We start from the raw sequence: 15398 nt of genomic DNA on the forward strand, positions 1-15398 counted from the left end.
AACCTGTTCATGGCATCTTTTTGTCATTCAGAATTGTAGATGCTTCAGGCAGTCAAAATTATCCTTTTCATAAAAAACAACTCCTACTTTCTGTACCCAGCTAAAAAAAACCTTCACTAACCTGAGGACATAATTTGCCCAACAGATTCAAAGTTTTGTCTTTCGCATTAGGTTTTAAGACATCTAGTTTACATTTGGTATGAGTTAGTGATCTAATTGGCTTTTTCCAACTAGAAATCTATTGTCAGAGCATCATTTATTAAAGAGTTAGTTCTGTCTCCTCAGTTTGAATCACTTTTTTCATTGACTAGCAAGACCCTATCTAGATTGAGGTTTGGGTTCTCTATTCTACCTCATTTTTATTATGTATCATGCATATGGAGTCATTATATCTGATAAGGCAAGTTTTCCAGCTTTGTTATTCTTTTTCATGATTGCCTTGATTACTTTGAGACCTTTAATCTTCATTTCATTTTTAAAGTCAGCTTTTGAGTTTTACAAAACATCCTTTCAGATTTTTTTCCTAGAGTTGAAGTTATAGATTAAGTTGGGGAAAGTGAGATAGCCTTATGATACAGAGTTTTCACTGTATGATTGTAACTTACTGTGTCACTTTTGTTCAGGTCAGGCAGACCTCATTTCTGGGTGTGGGGCAGAGAGGAATGAATTCTCCTTATAGAGATGAAATACACTTAATCAGAATGAGAATTCTTGGGATATTGTACATGGAAAAGAAGGCACAAAATCTATTGCACAGATTCATCTTAAATATCTATAAACAATCTGAAACAGAAAAAAAGCAACAAACAACTCCTTAGAAGTTAAAATTAAGGTAAATGAGTGCATAAAAAATAAAAATAACTGATACCAGTGGAAACTGTATAAAATGTCAGAGTAGAAGGAGCAAACTTCTAACCTCAACAACAATTAGAATGACAGGCGGAAATGCAGAGTTCACCTGACACAGACCCTCAAAGTAAAAAGGAAAGAGGCATCACAGCTACACAGAAAAATGGGTTAGAATAGAAAAACCTACCATGAAGTCACTGCAACAGCTTGAGTAGAAGCACTATCAGAAATATTTAGAAGCTGAACTGAAACAGTAGGAAATGGTATCAGTAAAATGGAAGTCAATTTGGGGAAATAAGGAAACCCCCTTCCAAATCTAAAATTCTGTAATTCCATATGTCCTAGACAAAGTTTCCCTCTTTTTTAGGGAGAAGATTCCTTTTTAATATAATCATACAGTTTTTCTTTTTTAATGTATTAGTAAGACTAGCTACATTCGATTTTCTTAAATGGTGAACTATTACAATACATTCCTGAAATGAACTCCACCTATTAATTAATTATTATTCTTTTAGATTCCTGCTGGATTTATTTTGCTATTTTATTTAGTGGACTCATTTTGCATCTATATTTATGTATGAAGTTTTACTCTTTTTGAGGAGGGGGATTTGTTGATCTTTGTGTGCTCAAGCACCTAGTTTACACTAATTTCATTTAAATAAATTAGAATCGTTTTTCTTTCCTCAATCAGTGAATAATTTAAATAGCACAAGCATAGTGTTTTTTTTAAAGATTTGAAACTGACCTGTGAATCTGGGTCCAGGGATATGTGTGTGTGTGTGTGCACGTGCGCGCGCGTGTGTGTGTGCGCACGCACACATGCATTAGTGTGTGGAATAGGGGTGGAAGGAGTAGAAGGTGGAGTGAAGGGAAGTTCTTTAACAAAAATTAGTCTGAACACTTTTTCAAATAATTTCCAAAGTTACAGAAGTTTCTGATAATGAGCCCAGTTAATGGGTAGGTTGAATGTGAAATAATAGAACATGAAGAGAAATGAGGCAAGGTAAAGAAAAGTGAATACCTGATTAAGTAACATTTACTTTTGTTTTCCTAGATCAGGAAGTGTGCTGCACCACTGGAATGAAATCTATTACTTTGTGGAACAGTTGGCTCATAAATTCATCAGGTGAGAAAGAATGTATAGTGCACTGCTGTGAGTAAAACTAGCCTATGTTTGCTATTCTACTAATTTCTAGCTACTTTGGGCATGCTTTTTGACAAAGGTAGACTCTCAGATCTTGGACCAGAGACCTTACTTTGTTTTCCTCTTTGCTACATGTTGGAATAACTTTTGGTTCTGTGTTTTCAGGAGGACCCTTATTTGGTTATAAGACCAAAATTTTACCTCTGTCTCTCTTATTGGATTACATATTCTTCTAGAAGGATCATTAACATTTCTTTCACAGTGGACAAGTCTGAGGCAGTTGGCTTATTTTAGTTGGACTCAGATATAAACAGCATAGAGTATAAGGTAACCAATTCATCCCAATCTGCCCAGAAAATTCCTGGCTACAGCACTGAAAAATCTCACATTCTGAGAGCTCTCCTCAGTCCTGAGCAAACCACCATGTTGATCAGCCGAGCTAGGTGTCTTATCAGATAGAATTCTCTGAGCATTCTTTACACCACTTTCCAAGGGAGGACAATAAAGTTTTGAACATCATCACTATAAATGTGCAGAGCCTTGGAGGTCCTACTTCCAGTAGGTATAGACACCCACTAATAAAGGAAAGAAAGTCATTTCATCCTCCCTGAGTACAGCTTCTAAGGGATGACACAACTGTGATAGCTTTCACGAATGTGCTTGAAGCCAGTTGTCAAGGTCTTTGGTAAAATTTTTCTGATCATTGCAAATTCTAAGGCCACTCCTGTCCTGTAGAGTCTGCCAGCCCATATGAGTAATGATAAACTTCTTTGAATAACATTCTTTATCTCAGAAGATAAGTTGTTCCCTGAGACTAAGGTAAAGACAAATGCATTCCCTCCAAATTCAGTTACTGCTCTCTTTCCTGCTTGCCTGACTGGAGGGAAAGGGTTAGAAGGTGTCCTGTCTATAATGCCAAAAATTGGAGGCTGCAAGCAGGAAGCATTTAAACCCAGATGAATGAGAAAAGCAGATGCTGACAGGAGAAAGGGGAAAGGGGAGGTAAGAAGCAAATACATTGTGGGGGGGGGTATTAAAAGCAAAATATTTGAGAGAAAAGTAGAAGCTTAGAATTAAAAGCAACAACTGCCCAAGCTATTCTAAGAGGTATTCGCTACCCTCAACTTAAATAGCTCTGGTGAGAAACTGCTGTCTTTGGAGGCAACCAGTCCAATAGCTGGACAGTTCCAGTTTTCAGAAAAGTCTCTTTGTCATTGAGCCAATATGTCCTTCCCTATACTCACATCCGTTATATCCATTTTATCCTTTGGAGTGCTATAAAACAAATCTGCCTCTAGACACTTGACAGTATCTGCTGTGTCTCTATTTGCTTTTCTGGTCTTCTGTTCTCTCTGAGGACTCTACTGGAAAAGGCTTTGAAGTTAGGCAGATGTGGATTTGAATCCAAGCTCCATTGCGCAACCATAGCAATTGACTTACCTTGGTTGAACCCTGGTTTGCATGTGAAAATTAGAAAACAAAACATGTGCAAACCAACTAGCCCAGCACCTGGCTTAGGGTGGCCACTCAGCACTTCTCTTTCCCTGTTCGCTCAGCAATTCCAATGCCTCACTATCCGAGTAGTGAAGACACTGAGAAGTAGGGGTTGGGGGCACTTAACCCAATCCTTTTATTTTGACAAGGAAACTGAGGACTAGAGAAGTTGACATGGCTTAATGCAGACCACAAGACACTTTCCTCTGGTTGTCTCCCATGGCCCTTTTTAGCTATGGACACCCTCAAAGTGTGTCACCAAGACATCATGGTCATGCAAATTGTATTTTGACAGCTACAGCCCAAGTACCTGCAGTAACACCTGACACAGTGCATGCTCACTCAATAGTTTTTAATAAATGGACAGATTTTGGAAAGGAATGAATGATTTTTATTTATTCATTTTAATAAATAGTCAAATAGTCTTGGCAGCTGATAGTGCAGGGTGGATATTTCTTTAATAACAGTGGCTGATGCCAGTACAAATACTACCATTTCCAATTTAAGTGAGATCCTGGAAATTTTAAGTTATTTTATTAATCTTTATTCTGACCCCTCCCATTTTCCTAATAATGATGCTGACTGTTCATGACTTCCCTCAGAACCCCAACACCTCTCACCCACCACTTTCAGCAAAGCACTTCACCTCCCATTTCACCAGGAACCTTGGGAATAGCAGAAAAGTGATGCCTCAAGTTCTAGCCCTATTAAAAGATACTTGTTCTTCCCATTGTCTCTGAGACTCAAATATCCCCCTTTGAAGGTGACCCCTCCATTTTAGTCCATTTTATGCCATTGTCTCTAATCTCCTCCAGGTCTTTGTTTCCCTCTTGTATCTTTCTCCACCTTTTCCCTGGTTCCATTTTCCACATCAATGGACATAAACAAATCTCTCCTGCCCTGTATCTGAAAAAAAAAAAAAAAAAAACCCCAAAACAGAAAATAATGAATCTCTTGATTATGTCCCTCTATAGATACTATAGATATGTTTCTCTTACTGGTCTCTCACTCCAATGTCTTTAAAGACTCAGAGTCTCCATATCTGCACTTTTATCATTCCTTCCTTGACCCACTACCATCTGGCTTCCATCCCACCCCCCACCTGCTGGCTCTCCCCAAAGTCCCTAAGTGATGCCCCATGAGGACAAAGACAATGAATGTCTGGCAGTGCTTATTCTGCTGGATACAGAAACTTCACTTGATTGAGAGTTTTCTTTCCTTGAAATTCTCTTCTTCACTGGTTTCTGGTTTCTCCTTTCATCCCACTGACCAGAGTTGGGTCTTTAAATGTTGGTGTTGGTTCTAGCTGTGGCTTACTTCCCTTCTCACTGCTGACTCTGTCTTGGAACAACCCCACTCACATTGGTATGTTTGAAACTCCCAAATTAGGTCTTTTGTCAAGACTCATATACAAAATATACCAATTGCTTCTTGGAACCCAACATTTCCCACATTTTGAATTCATTTTTTCCAGAGCTGAACTCTATGCAAAAGAAGCAGGATAATATATGGTGCTTAAGAGCCCAAATTCCAGAACCAGAAGCTTGGTTTTAAGCCCCCAGATCTACTACTCTCCAAGTCTGTGACCTTGGGGAAATTACTTTATCCTTCAGGGTCTCATTTCCTTTCGTGGGAGTAGGAATAATAATAGTACCGATCTCATAAAGTTGTTACAGGTTTAATGAGAAAATACATGCAAATCACTTACAATAGTGCCTGGCACATAGTAAGCACTTGATAAGGCTGACCATTATTATATTATTATTATAATTTTGATGGTCATTATTATCACTTAGGACAGGGTGTTTTGCTGATTAGCAGCAGTGAGGTGGTAACAGACAGAATGGTGTCATGGATAGAGAGCCCAGGTCCGTTTCAAGATACCAACGTTCAATTTGCCATGTACTGCTTGGGCTCCTACCAAGTGTTAAACACCACGGTAAGCATTTCCAAAGATGCGTCAGACATATGGTAATGAATGTAGACTTCATCCTGGAGGCAGCAGGAACCACTGGAGATTTTTATAGCAGATGGGTGACAAGTCTAATTTATATTTTAGAAAAATAGTTCTGGAAGCAGTGTGAAGAATGAACTGGAACAGAGGATGATGCCCAACAAGGTCACCAGCTAGGAAACAACTGCACTGGTCAGATAGTGGAAGACAAGGTCCTAAGCTAAGAAGTGGAAAAGAGGTGGTTAAGAAACATTGGAGGAAGAGAAATTTTAAGATATGGGGGCCAGATCAGGGAGGGGAGAGTACTGCATTGTGAAGGAACAGGTTTATGCTGAGACAGAGGAAGCAGATGGTCACCCAAAGAGAGCCCCAAAAGGACAACAGTCTACTGGTGTATCCACCACACCCTGAGAGTCCATCTTTTCTCTTCTTTTTTTTTTTTAATTTTTTCTTTTGCTTTTATTACATCTGCCGGTCCATCTTTAAGACAGAGAACATGTTTGGTCCTCAGCTGAGAGTAGTTCTGTCTCCCAGAGTATGGATTTTCCATGGATACCACCATCTACAAACCATGCAGCTGTGTTCACGAATATTGAGAAGTGTAACTACCAAGCAGAGTATACATTCTTGTAGCCCATCAGCACATTCTGTCCTTATAGGATAACCTCCTTGGGAAGCTAAAAGTGAAATTAAAAGTTATGGTGACCCTTCCTTCTGAGCAAAGGGAGTTCATAGTAGGATCTTAATGGCAGATGGCATCCAGCTAAAGCAAGCTCAGCCACTCTCCGTGCTAGAGGGTCCACCCGGCTGCCGTGGGGACGCTATCGAATTTTATCTATTGGAGTCCCCCTTCTATAAACACCACGCAGACCCGTCCTCTTCCGGGACACACCTTTTCAGATAGAGCACAGGGCAGGGATGAATTTTAGCTTTTGTACTCATAACACGCCCTCACCGAGCAGCGGGGTCAAATCAGAGGCAGCCTCCAGGATGACAACCCAAGTCTTCCTTTTGGTCCACAGCTCTAAGTCTGCTGCTGGCTACAGACAGGCAACATGAGCTGCGGAGGCCCTCTTTGGCTTGAAGGGCCTCGGCTCTGGTAGCCATGATACAAAAGGAAGAACAGGGAGGGTGACCGGAAGGAGATGGCGTTCCACAGTCTTTCTATTTGCTTTAATGGAATTTCTTTTCCTTTCCAGCCCACAGCTCAGAATGTCCTTTATTGTCTTCTCTACTCGAGGTACGACCCTAATGAAGCTAACAGAAGACAGGTAAGGACACTCACCTTCCCTGTCATTAAAAAGCCCACCTTTTCTTGAGTAGTTCACATATTTGTGCCCCAGTGCCTGCCCTGTCAGTCATTTTAATCTTATAGTTCTCTCTTTTCACTTAAGCCTTGAACTTTGCACGTTGACCCATCTGCTAGTTTACTCTGTGATTGACTGATGGAATTCCCTGATGTTGGTGAAATTCTATAAAAGACTAACTCACATTAAAGTAAAACTTATATTCAATTGGCAACTTGGTCTGCTAACTTGGAGCAAAATGGGAGCAAACCAAATTCTTGGGGGATTCTATTTCCTTTTATTTAAATTAGATTTATTCTGTGGATTAAGGTTTCAGAGATATAATAAGCATAGTGTGAGAAAAGAAAGAAGTTGAAATATTATCATATAGAATTACTAAGGCAGGAATAGAAACAGGTTGTATGGTGCCACAGAATAAAAGGAAATTTGAATCAGGTGTGGAAAAGTGTTGTTGACATAAAAGGATTACTTAGACCTAGCTTAACAAAAATATTATTTTGGATTTTACCACTTACCCATGAAAGCTAGCAAAAATAGAGATATGCCATTTGTTCATAGTTAGGATGGTGTATTAGAAGTGGAGGTAACATTTTTCCTGAGTTAAGGACAATTTGTCCACTTTTTACAAAGTGCTGTGGTGACATGAGAGGATCACCACGGGGGAGGGGACACATGTGGGACTGTTGGTAGACCTACCTATGGAAAAGGAGGGAGGGAGGAAAGGAGGAGGGACAAGTACAGGGAGACTTGATTCTAGAACATTCCTCTTCTGAGAGCAGAAGAGGACTAACAAGATGGAGTAAGGTTTTCGGGATTTTGCACCAACCCAACAAATCTGAGCTGATCCCCATTCTTCTCCATGTCTTTGTTTCCCATGAGTACCAAAAAAGAATACTCTGTACCATATAGAAGTTTCCAAGTCCTGTTTCTCCTTTAGCGATATCTTTTATTCATGCATGCCATTTGCGATACAGAAACCACATCCTAGAAACAGGGGTTTCTCATTTCCTATTAACAGAAGGAGAAACTGAGGCCATATCATGCTCCTAAAGATACCAAGCAGAACCTACACGAGACGCAGGCTTCACATTTTTCCACTGTACCTTGCTGGCTTCTGTTACACAGACAACCCTAAGCCTGGGAACGCTGTGAGACTTTCCTTCAATATTGGCCAAGGATTTTAAGAAGCTCTAACGAAGTATCTCTAGCTTAGGGCTGTATGGAAGACTCCTTTCTCTGGCTTTACATGATGACATCTATTATCCAGGGATGCCTTTTGTTCCGAGAAAACCCTCTCCCCTGTTCTTCACATCCTTCTACAACCGAGGCTGCCCGGTGCAGCCGCTTGCTGGCTCCACTCGCTGCATGCTCGAGTTTGGCCGGGAGACCTAGATCTCCATCCCTTGTGGGTATTTTGTGTGCTGCGGCTCACAGCCTCTAGGAAGTACGGAGGACAGAGGGGTCACACATTTATAAACACTGTTAAAAATGCCTAGGCTTCTCAGACTCATTTCGGTTATGCTAGTTCAAGTCAGTCATCTGAATCTGACTTTGAATCTACTGTTGTATGCCCTAACTTCACTGCTCTTAGTTTCTTGGACCAAGGAGACAGAGGCTGGAATCTCCACTTTGCTGGAAGCTGCATTGGATATTTAAGGGCTAACTATGCATCAAATAGCCAAAAATGCCTTGCTTAAAGCTTGAGTGGGTTTCACGTGGGGACGGCTTGGCCTAACCTCTGGGTCAGCTGGCAAAGCGTGCATGGTTTACTGACACATCCCCAACCTTACTAGGCAAGGGAGAAATGTGGACGAGGCTTCCCTCTTTGAAATACTTGCTCATTAGATTGGATAGAAGAATAAGGCTTTCAGAACTTCCAAGATGTTACTTTCTCTGAAAAATGTGACTTCCAGTGTTTCAGTTGGTCACAGGAATTTTTATGTTTTTCCCTATATCTCAATTGGACTTAACAATTCCCCTGTAAAAGAGTAAAAGATACATTATTGCACAGATGTAGTTAGTGAGGGCACCACATAAGTTTAAAAAACATGTTGAAAAACAGGACGTGAATTCACAAGATGCTCTCGTTTCAACAAGAGCAAAAGATTGTGGGTAAACCAAAAGGAATACCATCAAAGGAATATTTGCCTCCAATCCTTGGTTTCAAATCCACACAAAGAAAACCACGGGAAGCTTGAAAAAATAGAACAGAAAATAAATTGAGTATGTTGCGCTGTAGTAAAGGAATTACAACCAGAGTAATAATACCTACCATTTGTGTTTTATCTGCTAAGCACCTTACCTATCGTTTCTCACATATCCCCATATAACCATTATAACTTCAATTTCCAACGGGGTCGCATTGTTTTATATAGAATATGCCATTTTTCACTAACTGCTTTCAAGATTTTTTTCTTTATCTTTAGCTCTCAGGAGGTTGGCTAGGATCCATCTAAGCATAGTTTTATTGGGGTTTATCCTGTTTGGCTTTGTTGAGCTTCTTGAATCTACAAATTTGTCTTTCACCAAATTTGAAGAATTTGCAGCCATATTTCTAAACTATTTTTTCTGTACTAGTCATTTTCTCGTCTCTTTCTGGGATCCTAATGACACAGATTTAGACCTTTTGGTACGATTCTGCATGTGCCTGAGGCACAATTCTTTTCCAATCTTTCCTCTTTCTGTTTCTCAAATGAGATGATTTCTATTGATCTATCTTCATGTTCACTGCCTCCTGCTTCTGCCATCCCCATCCTGCCATTGAGCTCATCCATTGAATTTTTTATTGACGGTACTTTGATTTACAGTCCTAAAATATCCATTTTGTTCTTTTTAAATTTCTTGTTCCCCTCCTGAGGTCCTCTATCTTTCCATTTATTTCAAGGATTTATTTATTTCCATTTATCTATTTGCCTTTATCTCATGGAGCATAGTTATAAGATAAATATATAAAGATTTAAATACATGTAAATATATAGTATTTGATAACATATAATTAAATGTATTTTATGTAATATAATTAAATATATAATGGGATTACATATGAAAGAAATGGATTAACTATATATAATATAATATGGATTAACTATATATAATATAATATAATTATAGTAGAGGATCTAAAATATAATAGCTAATACTAGTAGAAATGTATTATAAAAATACTACAAAATAAATACATAAAGCATATTGATATGCTTTACATTCTTTGCCTAACAATTCCATAAGCTTGGGATTGGCATCTTAATTACCTTCTTGGTTACATTTCTAGGTGTTTGTATGTCGAGTAATTTTAAAATATATCCTAGAAATTTTTAATAGTAGGTTGTTCATACATTTGAGTCATCTCCAAATCCTCTGTAGAATATTATTAATCTTTCTTCTCTGCTTGAACTGGGTTTAGACCACAAGTTCTATCTCTTCCATGGGTGGTGGTTTTTATTTCAGTTCAGTTTTCAAAGGGTTTGCTAAGCTGCTTTGAGTCTGTCCTATACATATGTAGCTTGGAGATGAGACCAGGACTTACACAGCTTCACAGAATTACTGGAACCCCCTTCTCCAGTCCTCTCTCCTGCAGGATTCCCTACACACTATGTTTCCCACTGAGGCGACCCTTTACAAGTCCACTAGCAAGAAAAATGGTGTTTCTCTTGGGAGTTTGGCTACTGAGGTCACCCATGGGGCAAAGGCAGGAGTAATCAAAGAGAAATGAAAGTGAGGGTTCTCTCCACAGTCTTTGAACCCCAAGGGCTCCCTTTCCCAGGGGCCTGAGATATGGGGAGCTCCCAGGCCACTACCATGTGACTGAGTCTCACCCTTAGGTTAAAGCCCTGAAAGAAAAGAGGTGGGATGTGTGGAATCCATGCTTGTCTGTGTTACTTCTCAGGTTTTAACTACCCTGCCCAGCTCATCTGCTTTATTTACTTTTCAGAGTCCTTATGTGTTGTTTTTTTTTAATTTTGTCTAGAGTTTCTCTAATAATCACCAGGAGAGATAGCCAGTAGCAAGTTTACTCCATCTTGCCTGCTATTACTTCCATTTTATAGATAAGGGATACTGAAAATCTGAGTTCAGAGAACTTGGAATGGTCAAGTAACAAAAACGGGAGAATTAGTATCCTAACTCTTGTTTCTGGGTTAGGTCCAATTCATGTGTTTTGCATTATATCATGTTTCTCTTCCAAGATATCTTAGCTTCATTGGTTTACAAAACAGTCAACAAATTATAATAACATTTTTCAGGTTTCTTCATGAGTATAGTAAAGAATCTAATGTTAATTTAAGTACTATCAGGATACATTATGTTAGTGTTAACTACTGCATATGATCCCCTGAGTACTCCCTGGATAGTCTTTTTCCCGATCTTACTTTAAATATTTCAGATGTTTCATCATTTAGAAATGAGATCATCTCAAGGATGTCCAACTCTTCCTCTAAAAGAAATCAGGAATAGATATTCAATGTAACCAAATGCATTTTTGGCATCTAGTAAGATGATATTGACCTACTAACACAGTGAAATGCATTAAGAAGTTTTTAATATTGGGTCATTCTTGCATTTCTGGTTATACTTGTTTGTTATATATTATTATTTTAATATAGAGTTGAACTCTTTTCTGAATTTTATTCAGAAATTCAGCGTCAGTATTCATTATTATGATTGGACTGCTCTTATCCTTTTATGACTACCTTTATTTACAATATATTTATACTTTTTTTACATGTAGATTGTTACTTCTAGAAATTAGTCTGATGTAAGGTATAAAGCCAACATCCATCCTTTTCTTCCAAGTCCTTAGCCAGTTTTTCCATCATTTGCTGAATATTCATTTACTACCAATTTGAAAATTAGACTCTTTCATAGACTTGGATCTATTGCTGTGTTTTCTATTTTGATACATTGCATTTCTGTCTGTCCCTAGCTAGGGCCACACTTTCTATTGGTTTTAACATCTGGAAGTCCAGACCTTCTTCACTTCTGATCTTGAGTGAAAATCACCCTGGTCTTTTGTAGGTTCCTTTTTTTTTTTTTTCCTACCATACTCATTTTAAATCATTTATTTAATGTACCACAATATTCTTACGATTTTTCACAAAAATGTATAGAAAGTGCAGAATCACATTAGCAAAATGGCATTATAGTTTTATTGTATGTATTTTCTTATCTGAGGGTATATCCCTTCACTTACATCTCTTAAGGTTGTAAGAGACATAAGGTTTTGTTGTTTTCTTCAAACCAGTCTCATACAGTGCGTATTAATTTTTTCCTGGGCATTTTTAAGTTTTCTTTTCATCGTGAATGAAGTTTTTTCCTGTGTATTTTCTAAATTATTGGTTTATATAATTTCTACTTCTTTAAAATTTATCAATTTGGGAGACACCTGAGTGGCTCAGTCAGTTAAGCATCTGCCTTCTGCTCAGGTCATGATCCCAGGGTCCTGGGATGGAGCCCCACATCAGGCTCCCTGCTCAGCAGGGAGTCTACTTCTCCCTCTCTTTCTGCCCCTCTGTCTCCATTCCTGCTCTGTCCCTTGATTTCTCTCCAAAAACCTTAAAATTTATTAATTTTTGTTGGTGGACTACCATGTAATTAAATTTTATTTATCATCCATGGGTGTTAGACAATATGTATACTTTAATGAGTATAACATTTTATATAAGAAATATATTGGGGGCTCCTGGGTGGCTCAGTGGGTTAAAGCCTCTGCTTTTGGTTCAGATCATGATCCCAGGGTTTTGGGATCGAGCCCCAAATCTCTGCTTAGCAGAGAGCCGGTTCCCCTCTTCTCTCTCTGCCTGCCTCTCTGCCTACTTGTGATCTCTGTCTGTCAAGTAAATTTAAAACAAAGAAATATATTGATTAAATTTATCAAATATTTATATTATATTATAAATTTATATTAAATTTATCAAAATTTTTGTTTACTTGATCTGTGAAGACAGTGAGGTATTTTCTAAACTCTCTACCATAACTGGTTTTTGAGAATCTCCAACACACTGCTTTATAATTTATGCCATATAGTTTAGTTCACATGGATTTTCATTATGGTATAATGAAAATCCATGTGAACTAAACTATATGGCATAAATTATAAAGACTATATTTCTCAAAAGACTATTTCTTTTTCTCAAAAGACTATATTTCTCAAAAGACTATATTTCTTTTTTTTTTTAAGATTTTATTTATTTATCTGACAAACAGAGATCACAAGTAGGCAGAGAAGCAGGCAGAGAGAGGGGGAAGCAGGCTCCCTGATGAGCAGAGAGCCCAATGCGGGGCTCGATCCCAGGACCCTGGGACCATGACCTGGGCTGAAGGCAGAGGCTTAACCTACTGAGCCACCCAGGCGCCCCTATGGACTATATTTCTAATTAACATAAAATAACCTTTCTGTTACCTTTTATACTTTTATATTCTTTGTCTAAAAAATATTATGAACTTAAATTTCTAAAAATAATTTACTGCTCTGTGTCCACCCATTTGTCTTTTACCTTCTTTGATATTTTAATTTTTCACCAGTGATTTGAAAAGTATAATTTGAAAAAGAATAACTCCATTTGTATTCTAGTGACAGTTCCCAATGAATTTTGCTTGTCTTTATAATGGCAAGAATTAAGTAATATCATTTATTCTCCTTGCTGAATTTTTAAAGAATTATTTGCATTATGTCTCATAAATACACACACATACACATATATATTTCTTTTCCAGTACTTGAAATTTTTATTTTATTAATTTTTTAATTCCTTAGTTGGCTGAGTCTTTTTTCAGGTAAAATTTTCCTGAAAAGTATGTGAATATTAAAATTTGTAAGGCTGAACTTAAATTTGAGAATTGTTATTATTCACCTCCAGGTAAATATTTTAATTGAATACAAAATTCTTATACCCTGACTACCTTTTCCCCTAAATTTACTGGAAAATGACACAGTGCTACCTTGTGTATATTCTACTCTCTATTGCATACAGAAAAATGCCAAGTTAGTACATTTCTCCTTTGTGAGTATCCTCTTTTTCTCCTTCTGGATACTTGCAAAAAAAAAAAAAATTCCTTATCCTTGGGGTTAAAAAATTAAGTCAAGAGAATATATCTAGGTGTGGATTCCTTCATTGATTTTGTGTAATACTTTGTATGTGATTTGAGCCTTTCCATCTCATAACAAATATCTTCAGTCTAAGAAGTGTTTTTCTAGAATTTCTTTTATTATTACTTTTCTTCTGTCCATTTGATTCTTAAATCTATTCCAAACTCTTTTTTATATTATAAGTCCTTATTCTTATTTTCATCTTTATCATTTTTCTTTGAGTTCCTAGAGAATGTTTCACTCTTGTCCTATAATTCACCAAATTTTAATTACTTTGTTTGTATTCAACTTAAAAGTTGCAGCTTCTATTGAAATTTTTTACTGTGATAAAATATACATACCATTAAACTTAGCATTTTAAACATTTTTAAGCATACAATTCAGTGACTTCACATTGTGCAATAATCCCACTACTAGCAATTTCCAGAAATTCCTCATCTCCCAAACTGAAACTGTTCCCAGCCCCTGGTAACCTCTATTCTACTTTTGGTCTTTATGGATTTGTTTTTTCTAGGTACCTCATGTAAGTGGAATTTTATAATATTTGTTCTTTTGTATCTGGCTTATTTTACTTTACATGTTTTCAAGGTCCATCTGTGATATAGCATATGTCAGAATTTCATTCCTTCTTAAGGCAGAATAATATTCCCTTGTATGTATATACCACAATTTGTTTATCCATTCATCTGTCAATGGACTTTTTGGTTATTTCCATCTTTTGGCTGTTGTGAATAATGCTACTACGGACACTGGCATGTAAATGTCTGTTGAAGTCTCAGCTTTCAGTTCTTTGGGGCTCATACCTAGAAGTGGAATTACTCGATAATATGGTAATTCTATGTTTAAGTTTTGGGGGAAATGCCATACTGTTTTCCACAGTAGCGGCACCATTTTACATTGCTGCCAGTGATGTACAAGGATTCCAATTTCTCCACATCCTTGCTGACACTTGCTATTTTCTGGGGGGTTTTGTGGTTTTTTTTTTTTTTTTAAATAACAGTCATTCTAATCGTTGTGAAATGGTATCTCATTGTGGTTTTGATTTGTAATTCCCTAATGGTTAGTGATATTGAGCATCTTTTCATGTGCTCATTGGCATATTTGTGTATCTTTTTTGGAGAAATACCTATTCGAGTCCTTTGCCCATTTTTAAATTAGTTTTTTTTTTAATTGTAGTTGTTAATTTCTAAGAGTTCTTTATATATCCTTGGAAGTAATCCCATATTAGCTATATGATTTGCAAATATTTTCTCCCATTCTGTGGGTTACTTTTTCCTTCTGTTAATAGTGCCCTTTGATTGAAGTTTTAATTTTGATGATCCAATTTATCTATTTTGTTATTTGTTGCCCATGCTTTTGGTGTCATCTCCCAAGAAATCATTGCCAAATCCAACATCATGAAGCTTTTCCTCTATGATTTTTCTTAGAGTTTTCTAGTTTCAGCTCTTCCATTTAGGTCCTTGATCCACGTGGAGTTAATTTTTCTATAAGGTTTTAAGGTCCACCTTCATTCTATTGCAAATGGATATCCAGTTTTTCCAGCCCATCTGTTGAAAAGATTGTCTT

General features: G+C 37.4%; 1 protein-coding gene across 1 annotated transcript in view; it reads left to right on the top strand.

The window, feature by feature from the left end:
- Positions 1-15398, top strand: part of ANTXR1 (ANTXR cell adhesion molecule 1) — a gene marked incomplete at its 3' end in the record, with an annotated part of 84743 nt that overhangs the window by 24049 nt on the left and 45296 nt on the right. Inside the window, 2 exon segments of the mRNA XM_045077922.1 lie at positions 1904-1975; positions 6641-6712. Coding sequence (XP_044933857.1) covers positions 1904-1975; positions 6641-6712 — 144 coding nt within the window.

This window comes from Mustela putorius, unplaced genomic scaffold (genome assembly GCF_011764305.1).
Source record: "Mustela putorius furo isolate JIRA1106 unplaced genomic scaffold, ASM1176430v1.1 tig00000224_pilon_pilon_pilon, whole genome shotgun sequence".
Classification (NCBI taxonomy): Eukaryota; Metazoa; Chordata; class Mammalia; order Carnivora; family Mustelidae; genus Mustela; species Mustela putorius.